Below are 23,357 nucleotides of genomic sequence, written 5' to 3' on the forward strand. Positions count from 1 at the left end.
ACCTACCTAAGGTACTACTCGCTTTTGCTCTTTCTCTCTCTCTTCCAATTCCGTGTGCCCCCTTCGGAGCCAAGACGACCCAGGGCGCACACGACTCCTGCAAACTACTGCACACTAGCGTCTGTAGCTGACGAGCGGCAATTGTTCCCCTCGCTTCGCTTCCTCAACCTCAACTCGTCGTCACTTCGCACCTGCTTTTCTATATACTTTTGTTAATTACTTACGTTTTGTATCTTCATTTGCCATTCCCATTCCCATCTCACTGTGGCGTTTCAAAGCAGCTTCATTAGCCCTTTCTCACCAGCTTCTGTGCTATGTTCTAGACCTCCCCACACCACTTCCGGAATCCAAGCCGCCATCCGACCATCTCATTCTCTGTCTCTTGTCCGCTCATCTATCCATCCGAGACTACCTACCTTACTACACGAGACACACACACACACACACACACACACTCACGCACACACGTATGTACACTCAATCTCACACCCTCTATCTCAGGCCCCATCTTAGTAAGCCCCGGCCGCTATTGCTTGTTGTTGCACTTCCACCATTCTTCCCCACCTCCGACCTTCATCTCTGCCGCCTCTTTTTCGAAGCCGCCGTTTGCAGTCGAATTCAAACCGAGCGGGAATCTCTACACCTGCGCCCCAATATCCTATTTTCCTTCGCCTTGCCCGGTGCCCCAGTTCCTCGTTATCTAGGTAGCTTCCTGGCCCTGTTTGCGCCTTGATCAAGCCCGGCCAGCCCCAGCCGCCGTTGTCGCTTCTACCTCTTGCCACTGCCACTACTACTGCTTGTAGCTGCCGCTTTTCTTCCCGCACGAAATTGGGAAGGCTTGTGAGCTAACGGACAACACGAAGAAGAAGAAGCAGGGCGCTTGAGCTTTTTCTTCATCGTCCCTCAGTGCCGAACTGCGCCTCGACTGCTCACAATTAGAGCACATTCCCCAGCGAAGCGTCCATCCGGAGACGGGTCCTTACTCCGGCGGTCCAGAACGCACGCCCTCCACGCAGACAAGGCGCCGCGCCATGCTCTGCTCCGCCTTCTGATCCCCCACGATTCTCTAGCATTCTGCCGCCGCCGCCGTCGCCGCTTGTTACGTCTTTGTCACTCCCTGACTTGCTCACACCGACAAACCTGCTTCCAACTCCTCCGGCTCCGTGGGCACCTGACGACGGGGGTTGCAACTTCATCACCCACCCGCGGTCCGAATTTCAACTCTGTAAACCTAACCTAACCTATACCACGCTTCTGCACCGAGGTTCACCTGCGAGCCGCAGCTTCCCATGCGTGGGCCACCGCCGAAATGCCACCTCCCGAACCTGTTATCACCAGCAGTCATGCTCGAGACAGCGGTCCAGTAGTTTCACCTCTCAAAACTGCAGTACCATCCCACAAACCCAGTCCCCCGGAATCACGGCCTTCTACCGGAGAGAGCGGTTTCAACTTTGACGCATCACCGTCACCACCAGAAGATTCCGGACCTATACGCAGCGATGGCGCCCCGAGTACGACCAGCAGCGGCCGCTTCTTTCGCGAGAATTTCAAAATGGGGTCCGGTGAAGGCAAACGGTCACATTCAGCTAGTCCCTTTCGCATATCGATGCCTTTTATCACGCCCGGGCAGCTCGCATTTTCCGCCATGCAGTATTTGCCAGTTCCGATACTGGTACTGAATAATCTCAAGACTGTGGTCCTCGCCAACGAAGCTATGGGGAGGATGCTTGGAATGACAAACGACTCAGCCGAAGACAACTCGTACATTGCTGAGAGGTTGAGAGGGCAGTCCTTATCACAGGTTGGTATCGATATGATCCAGGAAGGTCGTCCAGTTTGGGTGGGATGGGAGGCGTTTTTGGATTCCCTCGTTCTCGAAATGGGCGCAAATCAGACGTCAAAGGACGCCGCGGATATGTTCGGCCAAGGTCAGGGTGGAGAGGCGACGCCGACCCCGGATTCGCTCGCCCCGCCATTACCGGACCATCCAACGGGCCCATGCTTGGTTAAAGATGCCGTGGTGGATGTCATTATCTCCCGCAAAGAGTTTGGGAAGCCGGGATTTGACCCCCGGGTCAAGGGTTGGGGGTCGGATCATCAAGTTTACGCCAAAATGATTGTGACGATATGGGAGATTGAGGATCACCAAGTCTACTTCACCCTGACTTTCACCAGCACAAACTCCCCGCCTTCTCAGTCAGCACTGAGCCGCAAGGCGGTCGCGCGACCCAATATGCTGGAGCAAGCAGACCGCAAGACGATATCCAACTCGAACCCACCCTCCGTCAGTTCCAGCCACGACTCGAGCTCACCATCTTTCCGCGTTAGCCCGAGCGCTGTGTCGCTCTCATCGAGTCCGTTCCCGCCGATGGGTCCGCCTTCCACTGCCGTCCATGCGAGCTCGCCCTCGATTCTGCAGAAGATGATTCTTATGAAAGACGCCTTGCTCGACAATACGGAAATGCCCATCCTTGCGATGTGGAAGGATGGCAGCGTGACATTCCCGAATCGCGCCGCTCGAATACTATTACGGCAAGAAAGCGACCTGGAAAAATCATCAGACGGGTTCGATTTGCTACCGGGTTGGACAGTTTGGGACCAGGACTTTGAGAGAGAGTTGGATGTGAGCGAGTATCCCATTTCGGTACTGCTCAGAACAGAGACGCCTTTCACCAACATGCGCGTTGGTATGATTGACCATATGAATAACAAGATTGTCTACGACGCACTCGGGGAGGCCATCCGAGATGACAGCACCGGAGAATTTCTGGCCGGCGTCGTCACCTTCAGAGATATCACCAAGATGAAGGAAGAAATCGTCGAGATCAAGGAGAGAGACGAGGAACGCTTCAAGCTGATATGCGATACCATGCCCCAGCTTGTCTGGACGACTAAACCAGATGGTTATCACGACTTTTTCAACACTAGGTGGTACTCATACACGGGCCTCACTCCCGAGGAGTCAATGGGCTTGGGATGGAAGCATCCATTTCACCCGGACGATATACCGGAAAGCGCTAGGCGATGGAAGCATTCTTTGGAAACCGGCAACCCTTACGTGACGGAGTACCGATGCCGCAGCAAGACCGGCGAATGGAGGTGGATGTTGGGCAGAGCTCTACCACAGAGAAACAAAGAGACAGGCGAGATAGAAAAGTGGTTTGGAACTTGCACCGACGTCAACGAAAGCATCGAGGCCAAACTCGCTGCTAGGAGTACCCGACAGCAGCTACTGAGCGTTCTTGCGCATTCTCAGGTCACCATCTTTACTGTCGACACTAACCTGAAACTCACCATGTTGGAAGGTGCGTTGATGTGGGACAGTAATGGGGATGATAGCGCCGCAAACCAATCGACCTGGTTCCTCGGCCAAAACATGTACGAGGTCTTCAACCGACTCAACCCACAGCTCAAGACTGGGGAACGCCCCAAATTCCTCCGCCCCGTCGAAGATATCTTGGCAGGCGGAAAGACGGAGGAGGTGGCGGAGCACGGCATGGATGGACACTGGTACCGGACGAGATTCTTGCCTATTCTCGGCAAAAAGACGAAGGATGCTATCGTGAGCAACGAGACACGCATCGAAGGCGTCATCGGAGTCATTATGGACGTGAGTGAGCTAAAGGAAAAGGCTGAAGATTTGGAAGAGGAATCTCGTGAGAAGAAGCAGGCGATGGCGAACGAGGCGGCCGCAAAGGAAGCAAACAGGCTCAAGAGCCAGTTCCTCGCCAACGTAAGTAAAGTGCGGTATGGCAGTCCAAGAAAGCAGGGACTAATCAGTTGATAGATGTCACACGAGATCCGAACTCCTATTACTGGCGTCATCGGAATGGCCGAGTTGTTGAGGGATATGGAACTTGACGGCGAACAGACCGAATACGTCGAAAATATCCAGAGGTCGGCGAATGCTCTCTTGACGGTCATCAACGATATCCTCGATTTCTCAAAGGTCGAATCCGGACGTCTCGATATCGAAGAAGTTCAGTTTTCCCTCTCAGTCATTGTCACGGACGTCAGTAAGATGTTGAGTTTTGCTGCGGAGCGAAAGAATCTGGACTTCCGATCCGACATATCGAAAGAAATCGAGAGGGATCTGGTTGTCATTGGTGACCCCGGTCGTGTACGCCAGATCATTACGAATCTTTTGACTAACAGTATCAAATTCACCAACCAAGGTTACGTCAAGTTTTCGGTGCAGAAGGAGAAGGAGACGTCGGACAGCATTGTCGTCAAATTCATCGTTGAGGATAGCGGTATCGGAATCGAGGAGGAGGTACGGAAGAAGCTATTCCAACCCTTCAGCCAGGGGGATGCTTCGACAGCGAGAAAGTTTGGTGGCACGGGCTTGGGTCTGACGATTTGCAAGAACCTTCTAGAGTTGATGCATGGAGAAATGACGCTAGAATCCGCCCTGGGCAACGGAACAGTGGCAACATTCTGGGTTCCCTTCAGCAAGCCCCAAAACCAAAGGGCACCGCTTGTCGAGATTGGTTCTCTTCCGGACAGGCTGCAGTCTGAAATGAGCGTCTCTTGCCACAGTTCCGAGTTTGAACAGCTTCTGAACACGCCGCCCGCCTCTGGAGAGTCCTCGCAATTCCTAACCGACAAACACAAATCCCCATCCCGACGACTCTCGGTGCGGACACCGCCGGCTTCGGACGAGGAGTTGTTGCCACATGCTGAACGTGCCAAAATCCGCGTCCTTGTCGTCGAGGATAAGTGAGTGTTGATTTCTATTGGCCACGTTACGGTCTATGCTGACCATTTCCCAGTGCGATTAACCAGCAAATTGCAACCAAGACGATTATGAAACTTGGCTTTACGGTGACAGCAGCATGGAACGGAAAAGACGCCCTCGAATACATGGCGGCAGCCCAACAAGGCAAGCACAGCAAGCCGGATATCATACTGATGGACGTCCAAATGCCAGTCATTGATGGCTACAAGTGTACGCATCTCCTGCGCCACCACCTACCGTACAAGGCCTACGTACAAGATGTACCAATTGTGGCGATGACGGCATCGGCGATTCAAGGCGACAAGGAGAAGTGCACCCGAGCAGGAATGGACGATTATCTTGCCAAGCCAGTCAAGAGCAAGACGTTGGAAAGGATGCTTGTCCGATGGAGCTTGATGAAGAGGTCGCAACAAACAACATACAGGGAATCAGATGGGTCCATGTCTGATTGCTCAGACACCGCTGCGCACTGCAGCAACGCCGATATCCCTGGCGTAGCACATGATCACCCAGATCCTACGCCTCCCGACTCAACAGAAGCCGTGGCGCCTTCGAGCCGCGAACGAGAGCAACGCCAGGAGACGGATCGTGAAAGTCGGGGCGATCCGGTGACACCCAGGCCTCTTACCAGGAACAACTCGTATGAGCCGTCACCATTCGACTCCCCAAACGTAGCGGAATCCATCAAGCCAATAAGGCGCTCCGAGACTGATGAGCTTGCTTTGCAAGCACAGCAGGGCAAGCTTATGGAGGCCGCCGGCGGAAAGAAGCTTCCGCGACGGGGAGAATCCTTCCAGACGGTGGTGGCCGGGGATTCCTTGACGGAGGAAAACGTGGAAAAGTTGGAAAAGGAAGAACACAAGCGGAGGTCATAGACATTGGGGAGTCCTCACAGCATCCTACTTTTTTTTCAAGTGCTTTCCAAGGGGGAAGACACTCACTACCACACAGCGAGGTGCATGACGCGCCCGGTCACTGTTTTTATGCTTACAAACGTAACACACAAGAGGGTTGTACATATGGAAACAGAGAAATCGGGAAGGACGAAAGATTGGGGAGCTCTGGGGAGGGAGAGGGGAACGCGAACAGGTCACGTTGCATCTTGGCATTTCGATCGGCGTATAGGGATGGGTTGGATTTTGACGAAGCAATGGGAAGAACCGGAACTGCTGAAAACACAAAAATGTGAGCGACGTGGTTTGTGGTTATACATATTCGGAAACCGATAGAATTGGGGGGCACGGGAGTCGAGGGGTTTCTTGATGAGATTCTGTCTGCCTGCTGCTTACGAGCCCAGGTTTGTTCTTTTATTTTAGTACAATTCTAGTCGATAATGACAGGAAATCGAAATCGAAACTTGATAGCAATGAAGTTCTTTCCTCTTTATCATTTCTTGTTTTTGAGATGTGTTACGGTCCCCTGGATTTGCTAGGTGTGAAGGTGTAGGGTCCTTGGGAGGCGCTGTCGTTATTTCTTTTGTCTCGATGTTTTTTTTCCCATGGCATGTCTGATTGTCTGTCCACCCAAGGAAACGAAGCGAAACCGAGTGAAAGTTTGTGTTGGATCAGATCTAGACTTTTTTAGTTGATGGTGGAGGGTTGGGTATCCGAGCGTGCCGTGGATGGGATGATGAATTTGAGAGGGAGGGGGATGGGGGGGGGGGGGGTGAAGTTCGGAGTCTGATCCGGTGAGCATGGATTAGGGGTTCTCGTCAACGCCTGCGGCAGGGGGGGGGGGGGCATTGGGTGTTGTAAGGTGAACAGAGTATGGTGTACATATGTAAGTATGCGGGTGATTTTTTTCTCTTTTTGTTTATTAGAGTTTTCCGAGATCTGGGGCTTGGCGTGTGAGGTTTGGATGTTGCAGGGCTGTGCTGGGGTGGATCGTGAAGGGTACTCTGGGATTGGGCCTGCCTTTTCGAGTCGGGGTGTGTGAGTGCGAATATGTAGGAAGGGGGGTTTTAGAGTTGGGGATGAAAAGAATGGATTTGGATTTCTGGGATGGGGGGTTCCGGAGGGTTGGGTCGGTGTGCTTTGTGTGGGCGGATGGGTGGATGGATGTGAGTGAGTGTGAGGGGCGGTGGTGCGTGCCGTGGAGTGACTCGAGCGGGTTGTGTGGTTTATGGCGATGTATTCATCGATGTATCGTGAGGATGATATATTCAGGTCTTATCTTGTTCTTCGCCCTCATCGCGACTCACTTCCTCCTACCATCGCGACCTAAGAAGCCTTACAATCTCACTACTCCCGATCCTCACCGCCGGATCCCTCTCCAACATCCTCCCAAGCAAAACTTTCTCAGCATCCCTACTACCGCTCAACGGCGTCCTCAACTCCTCGATCTCATCCAACCACGCCTCCATTTCTTGCTTGACGGCTTTGTCTTCAAATACGTGGGGCAGGATCCAGGAGCCCGTGGGTAGAGGGACGTATCCGAAGCAGAAGAGGAGGGTGACGCCTAGTCCCCAGATATCGGAGGCGTAGGATTTGTGCCGGTGGAGGAATTCGGGGGGTGCGTAGGGGGGTGTGCCGGAGGGGGACCAGATGTTGAGGGAGGGGGAGGGGGAGGTTGATGACGAGGGGAGGGGGAGGGCGGCGCCGAAGTCGAGGAGGACGGCGTGGGGTTGTGGGTGTTCTTCTCTTTGAGTAGAGTGGAGAGGGGGGGAGAAGAAGATTATGTTTTCTGGTTTGACGTCGTCGTGGATTATGTTGCAGGTTGAGTGCAGGTGAGATAGGGCTGACGCGATTTGGGACCAGATTGCGAGGGCGTCGGAGTGGGAGAGGGTGCAGATTGAGGTTTTTGGGTTGATGTATCTTTCTAGGCTGAGGCCGGCTTCGTGGCGGAGGGTAATTGTTGGTGGGGAGGGGGAGGAGTGGAGGATTCGGGATGTGTTTGGCTGTTTGGGAGTGTAAGTTGGAATGTAAGTGAGTTTGGGTGGAAGTAGGCTATGCTTTGAGGAGGTGGAAGCGGGAAGGTATGGGTGTATGGTGGGTAGGTAGGTAGGTGTAAATGGTACGTACGTGACCTCTGGCGAGGTTGAGAGCTTCGACTTCTTTGCGCCAGCGGCGGTGGGTTCTTGGGTTGTCGGGAAAGGTGAAGCTTTTGATGACTGCTGGAAGATTTTTGTATGTTGTGGATTCGATTACAGAGTGGTATGTTGTTGCGATTATATTTGACGGCGTGTTGACTGGGCTGTCGATTTGGGAACTCTCTGTGGCGATTTCCATGGTTGGGCTGGGACAGACATTCAATGTAATTCTGCCTGATTATCACAGGAACTGACTTCTGTATCAGTACTCGTTACAAGATGAGACTTCGGTATAGGACGGGATCGGATGTTAAATGCCAAGGTATTTGAGGAAAATGAGCTGGCGCGGCAAGGCCGAAGAGATGCCGTTTTCGGGCTCAAGTGCGGGGTGACTCACGCCGATAGTATCATGCGGGGGTATCCACCCGGGCCGCTGTGGAGTACCCGAGTCCGGGGTACTTTTGGATGAAGCGGCACTCCACGGGAAGTCGGTCCGGGCGCCAAAGGTAACGTCAACCTACCTGACCTTACATTGCCTACGGTAGAAATTTTCTTGGATTATCCGTACTGCAAGCGATTTCTCGTGCGCATAGCATGACAAGGTATGCTCTGCATGTATCCCGAACCACCGCCAGTCAGCTTTAGCCATCATGCAGGCAACCAACGGGCAAACCAACATGAGCAGCATCCAGACCAACCGGCCGCATAGGATAACCGCCCAGCTCCAACCAATAGTTACGGCACAGCCCCATAAACACGAAGATCATAGCCCCTCGGATGTTCCCCTCATTTCTTGCCATTGCGTTCTCACCCCCAGCCCAACCTTTTACCAATTTTTCTCTTTCTTCTCCTCTCACGACTCAACAGCCAAAACTCGCTACTGTTTCACACAACCAACAAATTTCTCAGAAACAGAGGCATCACTCGCGATGGCCGAAGCCCTCGGGGTAGCTTCAAGCGTCATCGCTGTCGTCGAATTGACAGGGAAAGTCGCAGGAGCCTCGATCAAGCTCGTCAACCTGTGGAAAGAGATCAAACATGTCCCAGATGCGCTGCTTGAGAAGGCCGAGCGGCTCAGGGACTTTGAAGACTTTCTTCAGGAGACAGAGAGCCAGGCTGCCAACAGCCCCTTGCCCCAACGAGCTTGGAACAGTGCTCTCTTGCAAAAGTACATCGCCAGAACCCGGTCTGTGTTAAAGGACCTCCAGGAGATGGTCGATCAGCTGTACACCCAGGTCACAGATCGACGAAGGTTCAAGAGGAAGTTAGCGTCTACAAAGGCTGTTCTTCGAAAGGAAGACCTTTCTGCTTTGGATTCAAAGCTGAATTTGGCGTTGGAGCTATTCAGGCTGGCTCGCGAGCAGTATTTGACGTATGTTATTCCTTTCATGTGTCATCATACCATGAAGCTGACCATTATTCATGTAGATCACTGATGTCATACTCTCTTATGGTTCAATTACAGCAGTCGTCTGATACCAAGTCCACTCAGACGTCTCATGGGCAAGTTGCCAGTCGAGGTCAAACTGAGGACACCTCGATTGACTGCGGCACAAACACCAGCCAATCCCTCGTTGCTAGAGCGCCAGCAATGGCGAACTTCTCCCACAGACGAACCATGATTGGCAGAATCGGCCTATCTTGGAAAGCAGACGTCGGCTATAAACTGCACGCGCAGCCACCTAGTTGGCTTGCGGGATTAGTATACTCCGTCCTGGCGCAGAAAAGCCTATGTGGCTGGCAACTGAGCCTCAGATCTTACGAAGTGGTGGAAGATTTTAGCCTTGAATTGTATGAGAGAATTAGACAAGACGACTGTTCCGCATTCTTCAAACAGTTGGATAATCAAAAGATGTCACCATTCGTTCGAAAAGGGGATGGATCAACTTTACTTGAGGTATGCCTTTCGCTTGCTTTCATCCTCCTGGATAAGACGAAGATTCTGAGCTTGACGTGCTTGGCAGTGTGCGTTTAGTCACAGTTCTCTGAGAATCCTCAAAAAACTACTAGAATGTGGTCTTGGATCGTGTGTGCTGGAGAACTCTTCAAGCTATAATCGCAGGTAAAAGATAACCTTCTCTTTTCCCTAACTCGCCGAAGGTGTAATCCTCTGACGATTTGATAGCTATCCATGGGTATTCAACGCGTTAACATGGTTCTCCTTTCATGAAGAAGTCAACTATGAGAATTCACATGCAGCGCTTGTCGAGATGTCGAAATATGGCCTGGGTGATCTTCTAGAAGGCCCTGAAGCTTTTGACATTTATCTTGGAAGTAGCAGAACGATCGCAGGGTTTCGAATCTTGTTGAAATATGCAGGCCGTCGATACCAATCTTTTCCATTTAGTAAAAGACTGCAGCATTTCCGGACAATAGTTTGGGGAGCCCCATATGGTCAATTATCCTCCGATGAATTGCGTTCCCTTCTGCCGGAGACCGAAAACCTCACCATTGATGCTCTCGTGTCATCAAGATCGGCGGGTTATTGCTCCCTCTTTCAATCGTTGGCTTTTGGCATGGTCCGTCAGACTGCGATTAAGTGGTCCAAAATCGACTCAGTGGAGGCGTATCGGATACAATGGTGCGAACTTCTCAGAACCTGCCTCGAGCTTGACCCCGCAGGCCTTTGCCATCTTGAGGAAGCCGAATTCCCCTGCCATGCAACTACCAAAAGTCAAACCGCCTTCTCATTTCTAATTGACAAGGCCCCTTATTGGTTCTTTGATTCTTCACGTTCGCCAATCGTCCGATGGGGCTCAGGTTTTCGACTTCTACAGAGGGGGATATCAGCTTGGCTGGATGTTTTGGCTTTGAATGGAATTGATCTCTTAGACTATGGGCGCAAAGAGAGACTGCTTCACGATGAAGGTCTTACAACTACTCGAAGAAAATGGCATTACACACTTGGAGTGAATCACGGAACTTCTCACCTTCTGCTTCGGCTTCGTCTCCTTGGCATTACATATGGAAAATCGAAAGATGATTGGAGGTTTTGGTGGGTCAGCGAATACGAGCATTATGTAGGTGAATTTTGGGCAATGGTCCATCGGGTGGATCTCGACGTGAAGGTCCCTGGTAGCTGGGTAGATGAGTTCGATTATTATTATTACGAATACCATCTGGAGCAGAAAATAGCAAGGGAATGGTTAGACGAGGAGCCCATGCCGTTGATATGGTCTGAATATCATTAGATAGAAGCACCGCTCCGAATACAACAATGGAAAACTCCCCGGCTTTACTAGCTTCAGCCATCAAAGAGAACACAATCCTAATTTGAAGGGAAACCACATGGCATGACAAACACATGAAGTAGTTAAACACTACCATTGCTATGTCCTAAGTTCGTGCCTGAACAGAGAATGAGTTGGACGAGCATACAAAATACCGCGGAATTGTGATTAAGATGCGACGGGCTGAGCGACGTAGGGACTGGGAACATATCTAAGTACAAGTAAACACTTGACAACCTCAGAGAACGCTTCGGCCTAGTTCGCTTCTGCATCACACGTTTCAGGCTCTCCTTTTCGTGTACTCGACAGCAATATGATACCTAAGGCTATTGTGACTTTATACAAGCAGTGATTTCTCGGTGTAAGAAAATCATTGACTAGATAAGTGTTGGTGTTTGACTTCCCATGCCTTCAGATCCTGTTGGTTGGGTCTTGGGCCCGGCCGGTTTGCGGATCTTAAGCCGGCTTTGAGTGGCCATCGCCCCTGTCGACATATGCAGGTTTGCCGCCGAGGCAGCAGGGCCGTCCCGCACCCGTCACTGTGCCGCAGGGCTATGGCAGAGGCGTAGGATGGGAGCCCTCTCCATCCCCTGGTCTCGGTTGATCAGTGTTGGATAGCCGATTCTTTTTCTCTTCCTCGAGCAGTTGCAGACACTTTCGAAAGGCTTTCCTTTCTTCATGTGTCCTTCGTCTTTCGTGTCATCCTTACTTGCAGCTATCAATATTTGCATAGATGGGAAATTCCCTAGATCACTTTCCTCATGTCTTATTGAAGAAGCTAGACAGTACGTGCGGACGTTACATTCTGTGTCTTCATGGAGGCCATTGGTGCTGCTGCCAGCGGCATAGCCCTGGGCCAGCTGTGCATAGGCATCTCCAAGGCCGTCCACCTCTGGCACTCGATCGAAGATCTCCCCGTAGACATCCAAGATGCCGTCGACCGCCTCGAAGCCTTGGGTCCCGTCCTGGAAGACATGTTCACCATGATCTCTAGCTCCGAAGACGACTACGGCGGTCCGGATCCGAGTCTCCAAGTACCGGCTCGGCACGCGAGGGCATGCATTGCATACGCCACCAAGGCGCACCACGCGCTCAAGGATATGGTCGAGAAGCTAAAGACTGCTACGCATAAACCACTGAAAGCGAGTCTTCATGGCCGTGCGAAACGGAAGATGAGACTTGCGTGGGCTGGGTTGAAGCGTGATGATGTGGTCAAGTTGGAGCGGAGGCTGGATTCGGCGGTTGGGATGGTTCTTATGTGTGTTGGGTCTTACGAGAGGTTAGTCAACGGCGGCTGGAAGAAGTCGGATTCGAGATCCGAGAACATTTGCTCACTTTCTTCCTATTACAGGGCGATGATACAAGCATCTCATGATAGAATAGCCGAAAATATGGCCGCGAAGGTAGTGAAAAGTCAGAGGAAGCTACATGAGGTGACCGAGGAGAGAATTGCGCAGAAGGTATCGCACGATGTGTCAGAACAACTAGAGAAATTGGCGAAACAACTTCAAGCGCCGGAAAATAGCCGCGAGAAAGAGGAAAAAAGTCCAAAGTATGTCATTGTCAGGTCAAAAGCGGCCTGGATGGGAGCGAAACTACCGTCGTATCAACCCACTGCGAGGGGCCAGCTCGCGACCGTTTGCTCGAGAGAACAGAGCGAATGGGGTCTATCTGTCCAGTTCCCAGCTTGGATATCCCGAGCTGTGTGGCAGATACAGATCAGTTGGAGTATGACTGGCGGGTGGCAGCAGAGTCTGCGCTCATTCAGCGTCAGGCCGACAGATAGCGACATCTTTGTGGCCGTGGGGAGGGGCAATGTGACAAGCATGATGGCCATGTTCAGTAAAGGGGACGCATCGCCGCTCGATAGAGACGAAAACGGCGGGTCTCTACTATATGTTAGTTCTGAAGCCCCTGCCTTGAACGTCCTTTGGAAAGTTAACGTTGCGTTGCAGTATGCTACTTTCAGAGAGCAAGTCGAAGTATGCCGGACGCTTCTAGACCTTGGCCTCGAAGATCTTATAGATGATGGTGGCGGGTCAAACAAGTAAGCCCGATTGTCCCCCAAGTGTAGCTGCCGCTAATGAGCATTAGCTTAGACAGAAGTCCGCTCGGGAGTTTGGTCGAGTCCCGTAGAAACTTAGCATACCAGTCCAACGACAACCATCTCAGTCTCGTTTCTCTTTTTCAGTCCCGCAGTGCTAACGTACCGACCCTCAACATAGAGCGTATGTTTGACTTCAACAACGAAAACTCCTATAGCGACGACTGGCTGCGCATCTTCCAGAATAAGTTTCTCCCGGGCTATCACCAACTTCCGTTGCGAGACCGCGCAGAGGCCGTTCGATTGGGAGCGTTCATAGTGCTTAGCCTTGATACCTACAGGCACCTGCTGAGAGAAGACGAAAGAGTGCTTATAACAGCGGAGGAGATTAGCGGCTCGGCGGAGGTCGGATTTTCACTAGTTCACTCTGACGCCATCGCCATGGGGAAAAGGTTTGCGGACGAGATGTCTTACGGCGAGCATCTTCGTTGTGAGGAAGAGAACGACCAAGCATCAGAGGATGAAGATGACGAAGAAGAATCTAAGGAAAAGAGGAGAAGGACCATGCCTCGTTTCCACCCGTACAACGACACATGGAGACACTCGGTCAGCGAGACTCTCAGAGCCGCGGATCGAATACACTTGCACAGAGTTGAGACCATCGTTCCTTGGGACGGGTACCGGGTTCCAGTCTGGACAGGCACGCCGTTACTCTCAGTCATCGGCGGGACCCTCTGCCGCATCTCGCCCATAGTTCCATGGGATGAGTGGGACGATGTCTTTCGAAGGGTCTTACGACAGTGGCTGAGGGCCATACGAGACGCCGGCATCGATCTGTTACAATACGGTATAGATGAGATGCGAACGCTGGATTCCGCCACCGCTGCTGACCTTAGAGGGGCGTTTGGCGCCGAAGCCATTGTGGCCTCGCGAAGACATGTGCGCAACCCACTCAAGAGGAGAGAGTCGTGGATGAGAGCGGCAGACCGAGAGCATTCGGGGAATGACCTTTACTGGATTCCCGTGCGCGTTATCGGCTTGAGTTATGGGTCGCGACTCGACGACTGGAGGCTTTGGTGGGCGCCAGAGTTCGAGGCATTCGCTGCCGATTTCTGGGCTCTTGTTGATCGGCCGAGACCAGTCATGCCAGGCAGCTGGGTTGAATCATGAACATAAGTTCCCCACGATGAACTTATGTTGATGTAAGACGACTGTTAAAAGAAAGAAAGAAATAAATAAATACGGGAAGGAAGCATGTTGTTTGCACCCGGCTCTTTCTGACCCGGGTACCCGGGGGTACCCGTACGGACGCTAGAGATGGGGCCGGATCATGCACCAGGGTGGAGAAACCTACCCCTCGCCGGCCCCTCAGGAGCTGATTGCCGTTGCCCGTGGAGGTAGGTAGGCACGAAGCTCGCTGGAGCTACCATGAGTGCGGGGCAGTAGGCACGTCACCTTATCACCCTTAGCTCTTGAACTCTCTCTCATTTCCATGCTTACATTCTCAACCTGACAAGTAGCCTTGTCCAAAGATCTTTTGTTCTTACGCTTTACGAAGGTTCGCTCGCTCGTAGCTCTCAGCAGACATCACATCGCACAATGGAGTCGGGAGAAGCAGACATCCGCTCTCCTGGCAAGGCAGGCTCCTGGTACCTAGGCGATCCCAGGGAACTCAGGGAGCATCTCGATGGATTTCTTTCCGATGTGCCCGATCAAATCGACGGAACCGAACTACCGGTCCCTAGCGCTCGAGTCATCATTGCCCCGTGAGTTCAGCTTACACCGTCTTCTTCTTATAATGTCGATCGATAAGCAAGTACATATCTGCTAAACTAGTATTCCTTGATAGCCACGCCGGATACGATTACTCAGGTGCCACGGCAGCCTGGGCCTACAAGGCCCTCGACCTCAGCAAAGCGAAACGTATATTCATTCTCGGGCCCTCTCATACCTTCTACTTAGTAGGCTGCGCTGTCAGCGAGTATGAGAAGTATGGTACACCTTGGGGGAGCCTCAAAGTGGACGAGAAGGTCACATCTCAACTCTTCGAAGACCTTGAAATCCCTGCGATTCCGAGAAAATATGACAACGCGGAACACTCGTTGGAGATGCACCTGCCGTACCTCTGGATCCGGCTGGAACAAACCTTTGGCTCGCCCGAGAACTTTCCGCCCGTCGTACCGATCCTGATCGGCGACAACAACAAGGCAGAAGAGAAGGAGGTGGGCAAGTGGCTTGCCGAGTACGTCAAGGACCCGGAGAACGCATTCATCGTCAGCTCAGACTTTTGTCACTGGGGCTGGCGTTTCGATTATCAGCCCTACTGCCCGGACGGGACACTCAACAGCAAGAAGAAGCTCTCCAGATTCGACCCCACGCCCGACGGGCCGCCCATTCACGAGACAATCAAGATGGTGGATGACTTGGCGATCGAGGCCATCAAGACCGGGAAGCACAGCGAGTTCTGTGATAGCATCAAGCAGACCAAGAATACAGTGTGCGGAAGGCACCCGATCGGGGTGACGATGGCGGCACTTGAGGAACTGGGCGACCACCGGTTCACGTTCATCCAATACGACCGTAGCGAATTGATCCAGCGGCCAGGAGACAGTAGCGTAAGCTATGTTTCGGCCTATGCAGTGGTATGATGGAGGGTAATGGCGTTAGCAATGAGTTCATACCAGGGAAGGAGACGGAAAGACTCTGTTCTGTATCGACTACATGGGTAGTAGCTGGACGAAAGGTCGGAAGATTCGGGCGTGACAAGAGGAGTTTTGATGGCTTAGACGCAGGTTTCATATCATTTCCTAAAGCAGAGGTAGAGATATTAAGCAAAGAAGCTTCTTCAGTTTCTGGTAGCTCTAGAATGGAGATCATTGACAGCTCCGTCCCAAGTGCCGGAGGTCAAAGACACGGGCCCAGAAGCCAGGTGACCAGATGGCTTCAATGCTGGATGAGTAATGCCTGGGGAGGGGGAGACATCAGTAGGTAGGTATGCATAAATCCTCGAGGTCTGATGTTGCTGACGAGCGAACGAAAGCATGAATCTTGAGCGGACCGAAGAAGCGGAAGGGAGGGCCGCCGTTTGTCTCGATTTCCCTCTCCCCCTCCCCTTCCACCCCCGCCCGATTCGGGATGATGTAGGTGCGGATACCGGTACTGAGACTTCAGCGAGAGAAAGAGGGACAATCCTGGGGCCGTTCGGTAGCACAGCCCTACGGTCTTCCTGGAACCGGCTGGCGGTGCGGCGCTAAGGGAGGCAGAGGCGGTGGATTTGTGGTTGTGGGTGCGGTGTCAGCTTCCGCCCAAAGCGGAACGCATCGCGGATCCTTTGGTCATCCGTGGCAGCTTGTGTTACTTACCGTAAGTGCCAGCGCAGCGACTCTTCAGGCTAGGTCGGCGTCGCTGCAGGAATGTGAAGGGCTAAAAGCTTGGTGTTCAACTTGAGGAGGGGGTTTCTATTCCAAGCTGTCGTTCGGCAAGGTTGCCGAGTGATGTCCAGGTTTGTCTTTGGATATGAACCCCGCGCGATATGGTTATTTGCTTGTGAGGCCAAGAAATGACTGGAAGAAGTAATGGCTTTCTGACCTTATGATATTCTGGACGGCCCGTGATGGAGTGAGAAGGATATTCCCCGTTGATGACGGTGAGGAGAGTTTCTTGCGGAAGCCAGATCTCGACTAGACTCTAGTTGGGGGGGTTGATCAACCGAAAAAGGACCAAGGGAGGACGGAGGACGGTCATCCTGGGGCTGAAGGTGCTGTAGAATGCGGATTGGTCCAGAGAAAATGAGCCGGCGGCGGGATGGCTTACGGATCGCAGGAGAAGGCTGTGTTGATGGCAACACGATGGGGTTTGCCGAAAAGTGTAAACTAAGTAGATTGCTTGCTTGGGAGGGTTTCCTACAGCTGGGTTCCTTGGCGAGCTGAGTGAGGCTTGTTATTCCCCTCTTTCTCTGTGTCTATAACTCATGGATATCATGTCTCTGTTTGAGGCGGTGGATTGCGTCTTGGCACTTTGCCAAAGTTGTTCTTGCTGGAATTCTCCATAGTAAGCTGTTAGGCAGCTATGTTTTCCCTACTGCTCGCCGATAGTGGTTTTCCTTGATTCCTTGAAGGAATGAGAAGGCTTTGAGGAAAGTGGGCTGGTTGTAAGCTGAACTAACCAGCCTGCTGATAGCCTGATGGCGAGCTTACGGCTTGCATGGAACCGAGTCTAATTGGGGCGAAGGAAGATGAGGCCTTGCCGGGGGGATGGGCCAGCTTTGGGTTGAGTGAGTGTTCCTGACACGATTACACGCCGCAGATCCGCAAGCAAAAATTGAGGTGAATGAGTAGGTAGCCCGAGGCAGTCCGAAGCCCGTTTTCCTTTCTCCCTCGCTAGGCGAGACTTAACAGCTCAGCCGTAGACAGGAAGGGGAGAGGGAGGGGAAAGAGGCTTGCAGTTGCATGTGTTAGTTTCGCGCTTCCGAGACCGTAAGCTGAGAAGCGAGCGAGCGGGGTGGTGTTGAAAGTGGCCGGAAGGATCGATAATTCCCTAGAGTTGATGGGCGATGGGATGATTGGGGAGCTTGTATGGATTGGTTGTTTAAGAGGCTGAAGTCCCCGTTTACCGGTTCGCGGTCGTGGTCGTGAACTTTTCCTCGCAATTCTCCAATTCTATTGCTTGGTGTTGCTTGTTTTTGATACCTCATCATCCGTACGAAAGGCGCATCGACCTCCTCACAGGCGTCATCGCACCAAAAAAGTACCTAAACACCACTAAACTCGATCATCGGCGTCATTGCTTCGACCAGCCGCAGACACAATTGCCTGTGACCCTAGCGACAGGTTCAGAACGGCTGCTGTGTGGAATTGATCGACATTGCTGCTCCAGCAGGTTCATTCGACTGCAACCCACAAGAAAATCCCGTGTTCGCGGAGACAGAACAGAAAAAGCGGGAAAACGAGAAACGGGAAGACGGCAGCGAAAGAAACACGAGGTGTCCGGTTCCCAAACGAGTGGAGAGATCTGGATCGTCGAACGATTGATTGGCATTTCGCAACCTTTACGCTGCAACCTCACAAACTGACGACGCCACGCACGACGAAGAGCAGCGACTGTGAGGTTTAGCTATAGTAGCTAAGCCTGCCGCTACCTATCTGGCTTCGGCTGCTTCTATTCTTACCAGCCAACGAAACGCCGTCGAGCTGGGTGCAGTTGAAACCACTGCCACCACCACTACCAAGAGAAAGAGGAGACAAGAGACACATTTGCGGACTCTCTTGAACTTTGAGGGAACCATTTCGATTGGCTCACGATTCCCGTCGTCAACATCCCTGTCGACCTCTTCGCCTTCGACACCTCCATCGTAATCGCCTCTGAACGGGTCGTTACAAGCCACCAGGACGAGGCCCGCCGCATCATCAGAAGAGGCAACATACCAAATTCAAGGTTAGCCTTTTTTGGAGAGTCCCGACAGTGGCACGAACGAACAGTCAGCGACACTTTGCAAGCATTAAGGAGCAAGTTGCACGTTGGAAGCCAATTCCAGAACAAGAAGGGTGAAAAAAGGAGGTATTGCTTCAGTCAGCAGCACCGACCGGCCAGCGAACACTTGATCGAAGCATCCATCGAGCCAATACCACCAACATCAGACAATCTTGAAGAAAGTCGCATTAATCTTAGGACGCCGGCATTGGGCCATCTCCCGCCAGCGCCTCAAGTTTATTCGCCTCCATTCATCGCCCGCCGCTTGTTACAGTTACAGCGCACCCGAAGAAGAGAAGGCAAAAGTCCAAGCTTCAGGGTCCAGTCCTCGACACTCCTCGACCAATCACCTGCCGCTGACCGCACCCGCCTGAGTCGAGACAGCCCAGGCTCACTCACGTTCTCACATTCTCACACACCATCGAGGTAGTCTCACACAGCCCTGAAAACAGCGTTTTTTTCAGGTTTTCTCACCTCACCAGTGTCACCACAGCCAACAGTGGGTGAGAGAGTGACAGACAACGACGTCCCCCCCTTTCCCTCGCGTTGCATCGTCGGCCCCTGCCTCGATTGGGACCTTTTTCGTCGCATGCAGGTACCTCGCCAAGCCCGCCCATCCACGAATACACTCACACTCAAATCTCATTCTCACTCTCACTCTCATCGCTCACTCATTCTTGCGGAAGAGTGTATATTGTAGCTTACTCATCCGACTCTGAGTCGACGACGCCGTTGACGAACGACGAAATTATAATCTCACAGACACACACTCACCCCAGGCGAGAAAAACACTAAAAAAGGAACGGCCCTTTCGTCAACCCAGTTTAAATAAAAAAACAACTGAGCACACTCACGCACACAAGCTCTCTACTCCGTAGAGCGGTTGTTGCCAATAAGCCGGGGCCCCTCCAATCATCTCTCCTACTGGAGCCAGAAAGCTACCTAAACGGCGATCGTTCCGCAAGCCAGGGGCACCCCAAGCATCGCGCCCCCGTCCCGAACAGACAATTCGAATTTCTGCTACAAAGAAGCGCTTCAAGCCACACGCTTAACGCCCACGTTCCTGCGTCCAAGGCCCTGTGCAATTGTGGATTGTGGCCCATTCGCCTCGTCTCGCTTCATCGCCACCCCAGTCGACGACCATTGACCCAGAAAAAACGAGCCTGAGACTTCTGTCGTCCAAGCCTGAGAGCGACTCTGTGTGAAAGTCGTACCTGGACCTGGACTTGGACCTGGACCACACCGTCACTTTCGACGCTACAACCACAACGCCAATTCATCTCATCCGCCGCCGCCCCCCCCTTCTTCTCCTTCGCCCTTTCTACCCGTACTCAACTTGCTTCTTTTTCTGCCACAATCAACAAAACATCAAATCAAAAGGCCTTACACATCTTCCTACCTACCAAAGCCATCGCGCGCGAGACCACCCCGACGTTCATCCAACAAAGCAATACTACAATACATTGCATTCGCCCCTGAGCGTCTACCAACCTCGCATCATCGTCGCGCAAGGAAGAAGCCTTCGCGCTTCGCAGAAGCAACATGAGTGTCAGTGTTTCACCCCAACCCTCGCACTTCCGGTGTTTCGCCCGCCCGTCCTCGCCTTGTTCAACCCTCACTCTGCACGCTGCCCTGCCCTACCAACGTTGCATTACGTCCTGTCGTCCTCTTGTCAATCGCACGTTGCTGCGTTGTCCTTCCCTTCTCGAAGTCGAGAAAGTCCACCCGTTCCCGATCCCGTTCCCGTTGCCTTGTCCGCACACTCTTCGCAAAGCCGCAACATCGCAAACTTTGACTTCCTGCGATCACCAACCTTCTTTGCACATCATTATACTTGCTTCAGCCTGGTTGCGTTGCATTTGCCCATTTCGACTGCTCTTCCTTGTTGACGATTGACGTCTTTCTTTTTACCCTTTCATCCATCCTACCTCCCCTAACCTAATTGACCCGACCGTTCTTCCTGCCACCGATATCCGTCGAAGAAAACTAACATAATGGCGCAGTACGGGTATGTTTCTCTCTCCCATGGAGCCGACGGGACACACGACGACGAGTACGACCTCTCCGAACGCGGAATACTGACAGACGAGCATAGATACGGTGGTCGTCAAAACCCCTTTGACCAGCGGGACGATGGTCCAGCTGGAGGATACGGAGGAGGAGCTCCTGCCAGAGGTCCTCCTCAGCAGGGCTTCGGCTCGGGACCTTCTCCCTACGGCGGTGGTGGAAACAGAGGATACAACCAGGGACCAGCTATGGGTAGGGACCAATATGGTACGACCTGACCGCGACGGTCGTACGCGCTCTTTTGCTGACATTTGTCTGTCCGACCAGGCGCCAACGTCGAGATGGAATCCCTCGCCCAGAACGCCAGCGGCTTCGGCCAGTCATCGGATCCTAACGCCATCCTGAACGAGTGCCGATCCATCGACCAAGGAATCGACGAGATTGAGGCCAACCTGAACCAGCTGCGCATGCTGCAGGAGCGTACCCTGACCGATGCCGATACATCGGCAAACTCATCGACGGTCCGCCAACTTGACGCCCTCTCCTCCGAGACGATGACCCTGTACCGCGGCCTTACCGATCGCGTGCGCCAAGTCAAGTCCTCGCCCGATGGCCAGTCTGCCAGAAACTCGCCGCAGGTCGGCCGTATCGATCGCCGCCTGAAGGGTGCTATCCAGCAGTACCAGCAGGTCGAGTCGGCTTTCCGCAAGCGCACCCAGGACCAGATGGCCCGCCAGTACCGCATCGTTCGACCCGACGCCGACGAGCGCGAAGTCCGCGAGGCAGTTGAGGATGCTGGTGCCGGTGCCCAGATCTTCCAGCAGGCCGTGATGCAGAGTGGTCGCCAGGCCCAGGCCAACGCCGTGCTCAACGCCGTGCAAGATCGCCAAGCCGCCCTGATGAAGATCGAGCAACAGCTGAACGAGCTCGCACAGCTGTTCCAGGATATGGACACATTGATTGTGCAGCAAGAAGCCGCCGTTACGCAGATCGAGCAGAAGGGCGAGGAGGTCGTTGAGAACCTTGATAAGGGCAACCAAGAAATCGGAACTGCAATTACCACCGCCAAGGCAACCAAGAGGAAGAAGTGGTGGTGCCTGGGTATCTGCGGTAAGTCTACGTTTGCTGTGAAGTGGTCGGGATATCTTGCTAATTGTCTCCAGTCCTTATTATCATTATCATCGCTGTCATCGTTGCCATTTACTTCGCCATTATCAAGCCCGGTCAGGCTGCTCCGGCTCCCGCCACCACCGCCCGCGCGAAGCGCAACATTGGCATGCTCGAGCTGCCCGACTTCTCGAACACGGTCCCTGTCGATACTGGCGCCGCGCACCCTCAGATTCTGAAGACGACGAGCCGCATCATGCGCCGCATGGTTCAGCAGGGAGCTACCTGGGAGCCGACCGCCACTGTGCAAGACTCCGCCGTCGTCGCCCGCTTCGGCGGCAAGGTCGACATGCCTGCTGTCCGCAACTAAACGGTCCATCGTATTATTCCCGACTCTGTACAAAATACCCATCATACCATACCGCCTTTATCCACCGCCTCATAACACACTCGAGGCTTCTCCAACACCACCAGTATACCGTCCCTCCGACTCGACGTCTGGATTGATTTCTCACTACCATTACCCATTAAGAGCTTCTCGCCGCTTTTTATAGACGGACGGATTATATGGAAGGTTAATTTCATATCTCTTTTTGCTGCTGGGTAAGGGGCAAACCAAACACGAAAAATGAGGGGGAAAAGAGTCCTGTGGAGCCCAAAGCAAAAAGGGACCACAAACTTATCTCGTAGGGTGTTTTTGTATACCCATAACCAGACTTTCTTTACTTGTTCAACCAAAACCATCCGTGCTTCCCCTTTTCTTGTGTTGTGTCTTGGATTCGAAAGGTTCTCCTTTTTTTCGGATTCTTCAAGAGGAGGCAAAAACTATCGAACACACTTGTGCGGGCGTTTTCTAGCTAGCTCACCTTTTGCCTGCGACTCTGATCGTTGTGTGCTCCTTTTTTACAGTTTTATTTGTTGCATCAGGGGCGTTGGCATGAGTGGTTCGTAAATATAGTCACCTTTTTAAACTTGACGCTTTTAATACTTGACCAGCTCTTGATTTAGTGATGTCTTCACGGCATGTCGTTGTCGTAGCTCCGCAAAACTGTGGTCAACTATGAGTGTGCCATTTGTGAGGTTGCCTGTGTGTACGAGCTGAATGAGGATCTGATGCCCTTCTCAAGATGAGTCACAGCGACGGAGCATCCGAGTTATGTGCACTTTCCAGAGGGCTTTGGTATTAATTCTCGGTCTTCTTGTCGCTAATGAGATACACGTGCTTGGGATGAAGTCATTTGACGTACTCATGAACCTCGATACGCGAACACTGTATACGAGGCAAGAAAAACCAGCTTTATGATTCCTTTTGTATCTGAACTAGACTATTGTTCCGACTTCCTCTATTTACCGTTATGTTTATTAGCGTTTGGTATCGAATAGATGAGTGGCTTTTGTCTTCTTACTTATTTTCTCAGTACTAATATTTTCAGCGCTTTTTTCAAATTTTATACCTCTATACCGAGAACCTAAAATGAGTCTCTTACCTAGCCCTTGGTCTTCACTGGAAACAAGCCTTTTTTGAAAGCCTTCACTGCTGAAGAAGGGGGCCCAAGGGCATTCATGTATAACCAGCGAGTCTCCATCTTATTTTTAAAAAAGATTGCAAAGGCACACGCTCTTGAAATGGCTTTTTGATTGAACCACAGAACATAAATACAAAAACTCCCAACTGTTCGTCCAACGCCGCTCGGTCAAGCTGTCAGATTCGACAAGCCCTCGAAGAAGTTTAGA

The 23,357-nt window shown here is 52.4% G+C and overlaps 7 protein-coding genes across 7 annotated transcripts; 6 read left to right on the forward strand and 1 right to left on the reverse strand.

Moving 5' to 3' along the window:
* Nucleotides 1-1,309: 1,309 nt before the first annotated feature.
* On the forward strand, nucleotides 1,310-5,613 carry CCOS01_07088 (hsp90-like protein; the record flags this gene model as incomplete). The annotated part of the gene is made up of 3 exons (XM_060455255.1): nucleotides 1,310-3,733; nucleotides 3,788-4,719; nucleotides 4,773-5,613. 3 exons carry the CDS (start codon nucleotides 1,310-1,312, stop codon nucleotides 5,611-5,613), a joined length of 4,197 nt encoding a protein of 1,398 aa, XP_060314955.1.
* A 1,331-nt stretch (nucleotides 5,614-6,944) lies between these two features.
* CCOS01_07089 (uncharacterized protein) lies at nucleotides 6,945-7,965 on the reverse strand (the record flags this gene model as incomplete). Its single annotated transcript, XM_060455256.1, has 2 exons — nucleotides 6,945-7,634; nucleotides 7,759-7,965. The coding sequence occupies 2 exons, from the start codon at nucleotides 7,963-7,965 to the stop codon at nucleotides 6,945-6,947; spliced, it is 897 nt and encodes a 298-aa protein (XP_060314956.1).
* A 730-nt stretch (nucleotides 7,966-8,695) lies between these two features.
* Nucleotides 8,696-9,388, forward strand: CCOS01_07090 (uncharacterized protein; the record flags this gene model as incomplete). Its single annotated transcript, XM_060455257.1, has 2 exons — nucleotides 8,696-9,138; nucleotides 9,232-9,388. 2 exons carry the CDS (start codon nucleotides 8,696-8,698, stop codon nucleotides 9,386-9,388), a joined length of 600 nt encoding a protein of 199 aa, XP_060314957.1.
* Nucleotides 9,389-9,976: 588 nt separating this feature from the next.
* CCOS01_07091 (uncharacterized protein) lies at nucleotides 9,977-10,957 on the forward strand (the record flags this gene model as incomplete). The annotated part of the gene is made up of 2 exons (XM_060455258.1): nucleotides 9,977-10,112; nucleotides 10,176-10,957. 2 exons carry the CDS (start codon nucleotides 9,977-9,979, stop codon nucleotides 10,955-10,957), a joined length of 918 nt encoding a protein of 305 aa, XP_060314958.1.
* Nucleotides 10,958-11,811: 854 nt separating this feature from the next.
* CCOS01_07092 (uncharacterized protein) lies at nucleotides 11,812-14,210 on the forward strand (the record flags this gene model as incomplete). The annotated part of the gene is made up of 3 exons (XM_060455259.1): nucleotides 11,812-12,894; nucleotides 12,952-13,043; nucleotides 13,091-14,210. The coding sequence occupies 3 exons, from the start codon at nucleotides 11,812-11,814 to the stop codon at nucleotides 14,208-14,210; spliced, it is 2,295 nt and encodes a 764-aa protein (XP_060314959.1).
* Nucleotides 14,211-14,639: 429 nt separating this feature from the next.
* Nucleotides 14,640-15,688, forward strand: CCOS01_07093 (memo-like protein; the record flags this gene model as incomplete). The annotated part of the gene is made up of 2 exons (XM_060455260.1): nucleotides 14,640-14,806; nucleotides 14,890-15,688. The coding sequence occupies 2 exons, from the start codon at nucleotides 14,640-14,642 to the stop codon at nucleotides 15,686-15,688; spliced, it is 966 nt and encodes a 321-aa protein (XP_060314960.1).
* Nucleotides 15,689-20,503: 4,815 nt separating this feature from the next.
* Nucleotides 20,504-21,993, forward strand: CCOS01_07094 (SNARE domain-containing protein; the record flags this gene model as incomplete). Its single annotated transcript, XM_060455261.1, has 3 exons — nucleotides 20,504-20,783; nucleotides 20,844-21,626; nucleotides 21,680-21,993. 3 exons carry the CDS (start codon nucleotides 20,504-20,506, stop codon nucleotides 21,991-21,993), a joined length of 1,377 nt encoding a protein of 458 aa, XP_060314961.1.
* Nucleotides 21,994-23,357: the final 1,364 nt, after the last annotated feature.

This window comes from Colletotrichum costaricense, assembly GCF_030867565.1.
Source record: "Colletotrichum costaricense strain IMI 309622 chromosome Unknown Scaffold_6.1, whole genome shotgun sequence".
NCBI lineage: Eukaryota > Fungi > Ascomycota > Sordariomycetes > Glomerellales > Glomerellaceae > Colletotrichum > Colletotrichum costaricense.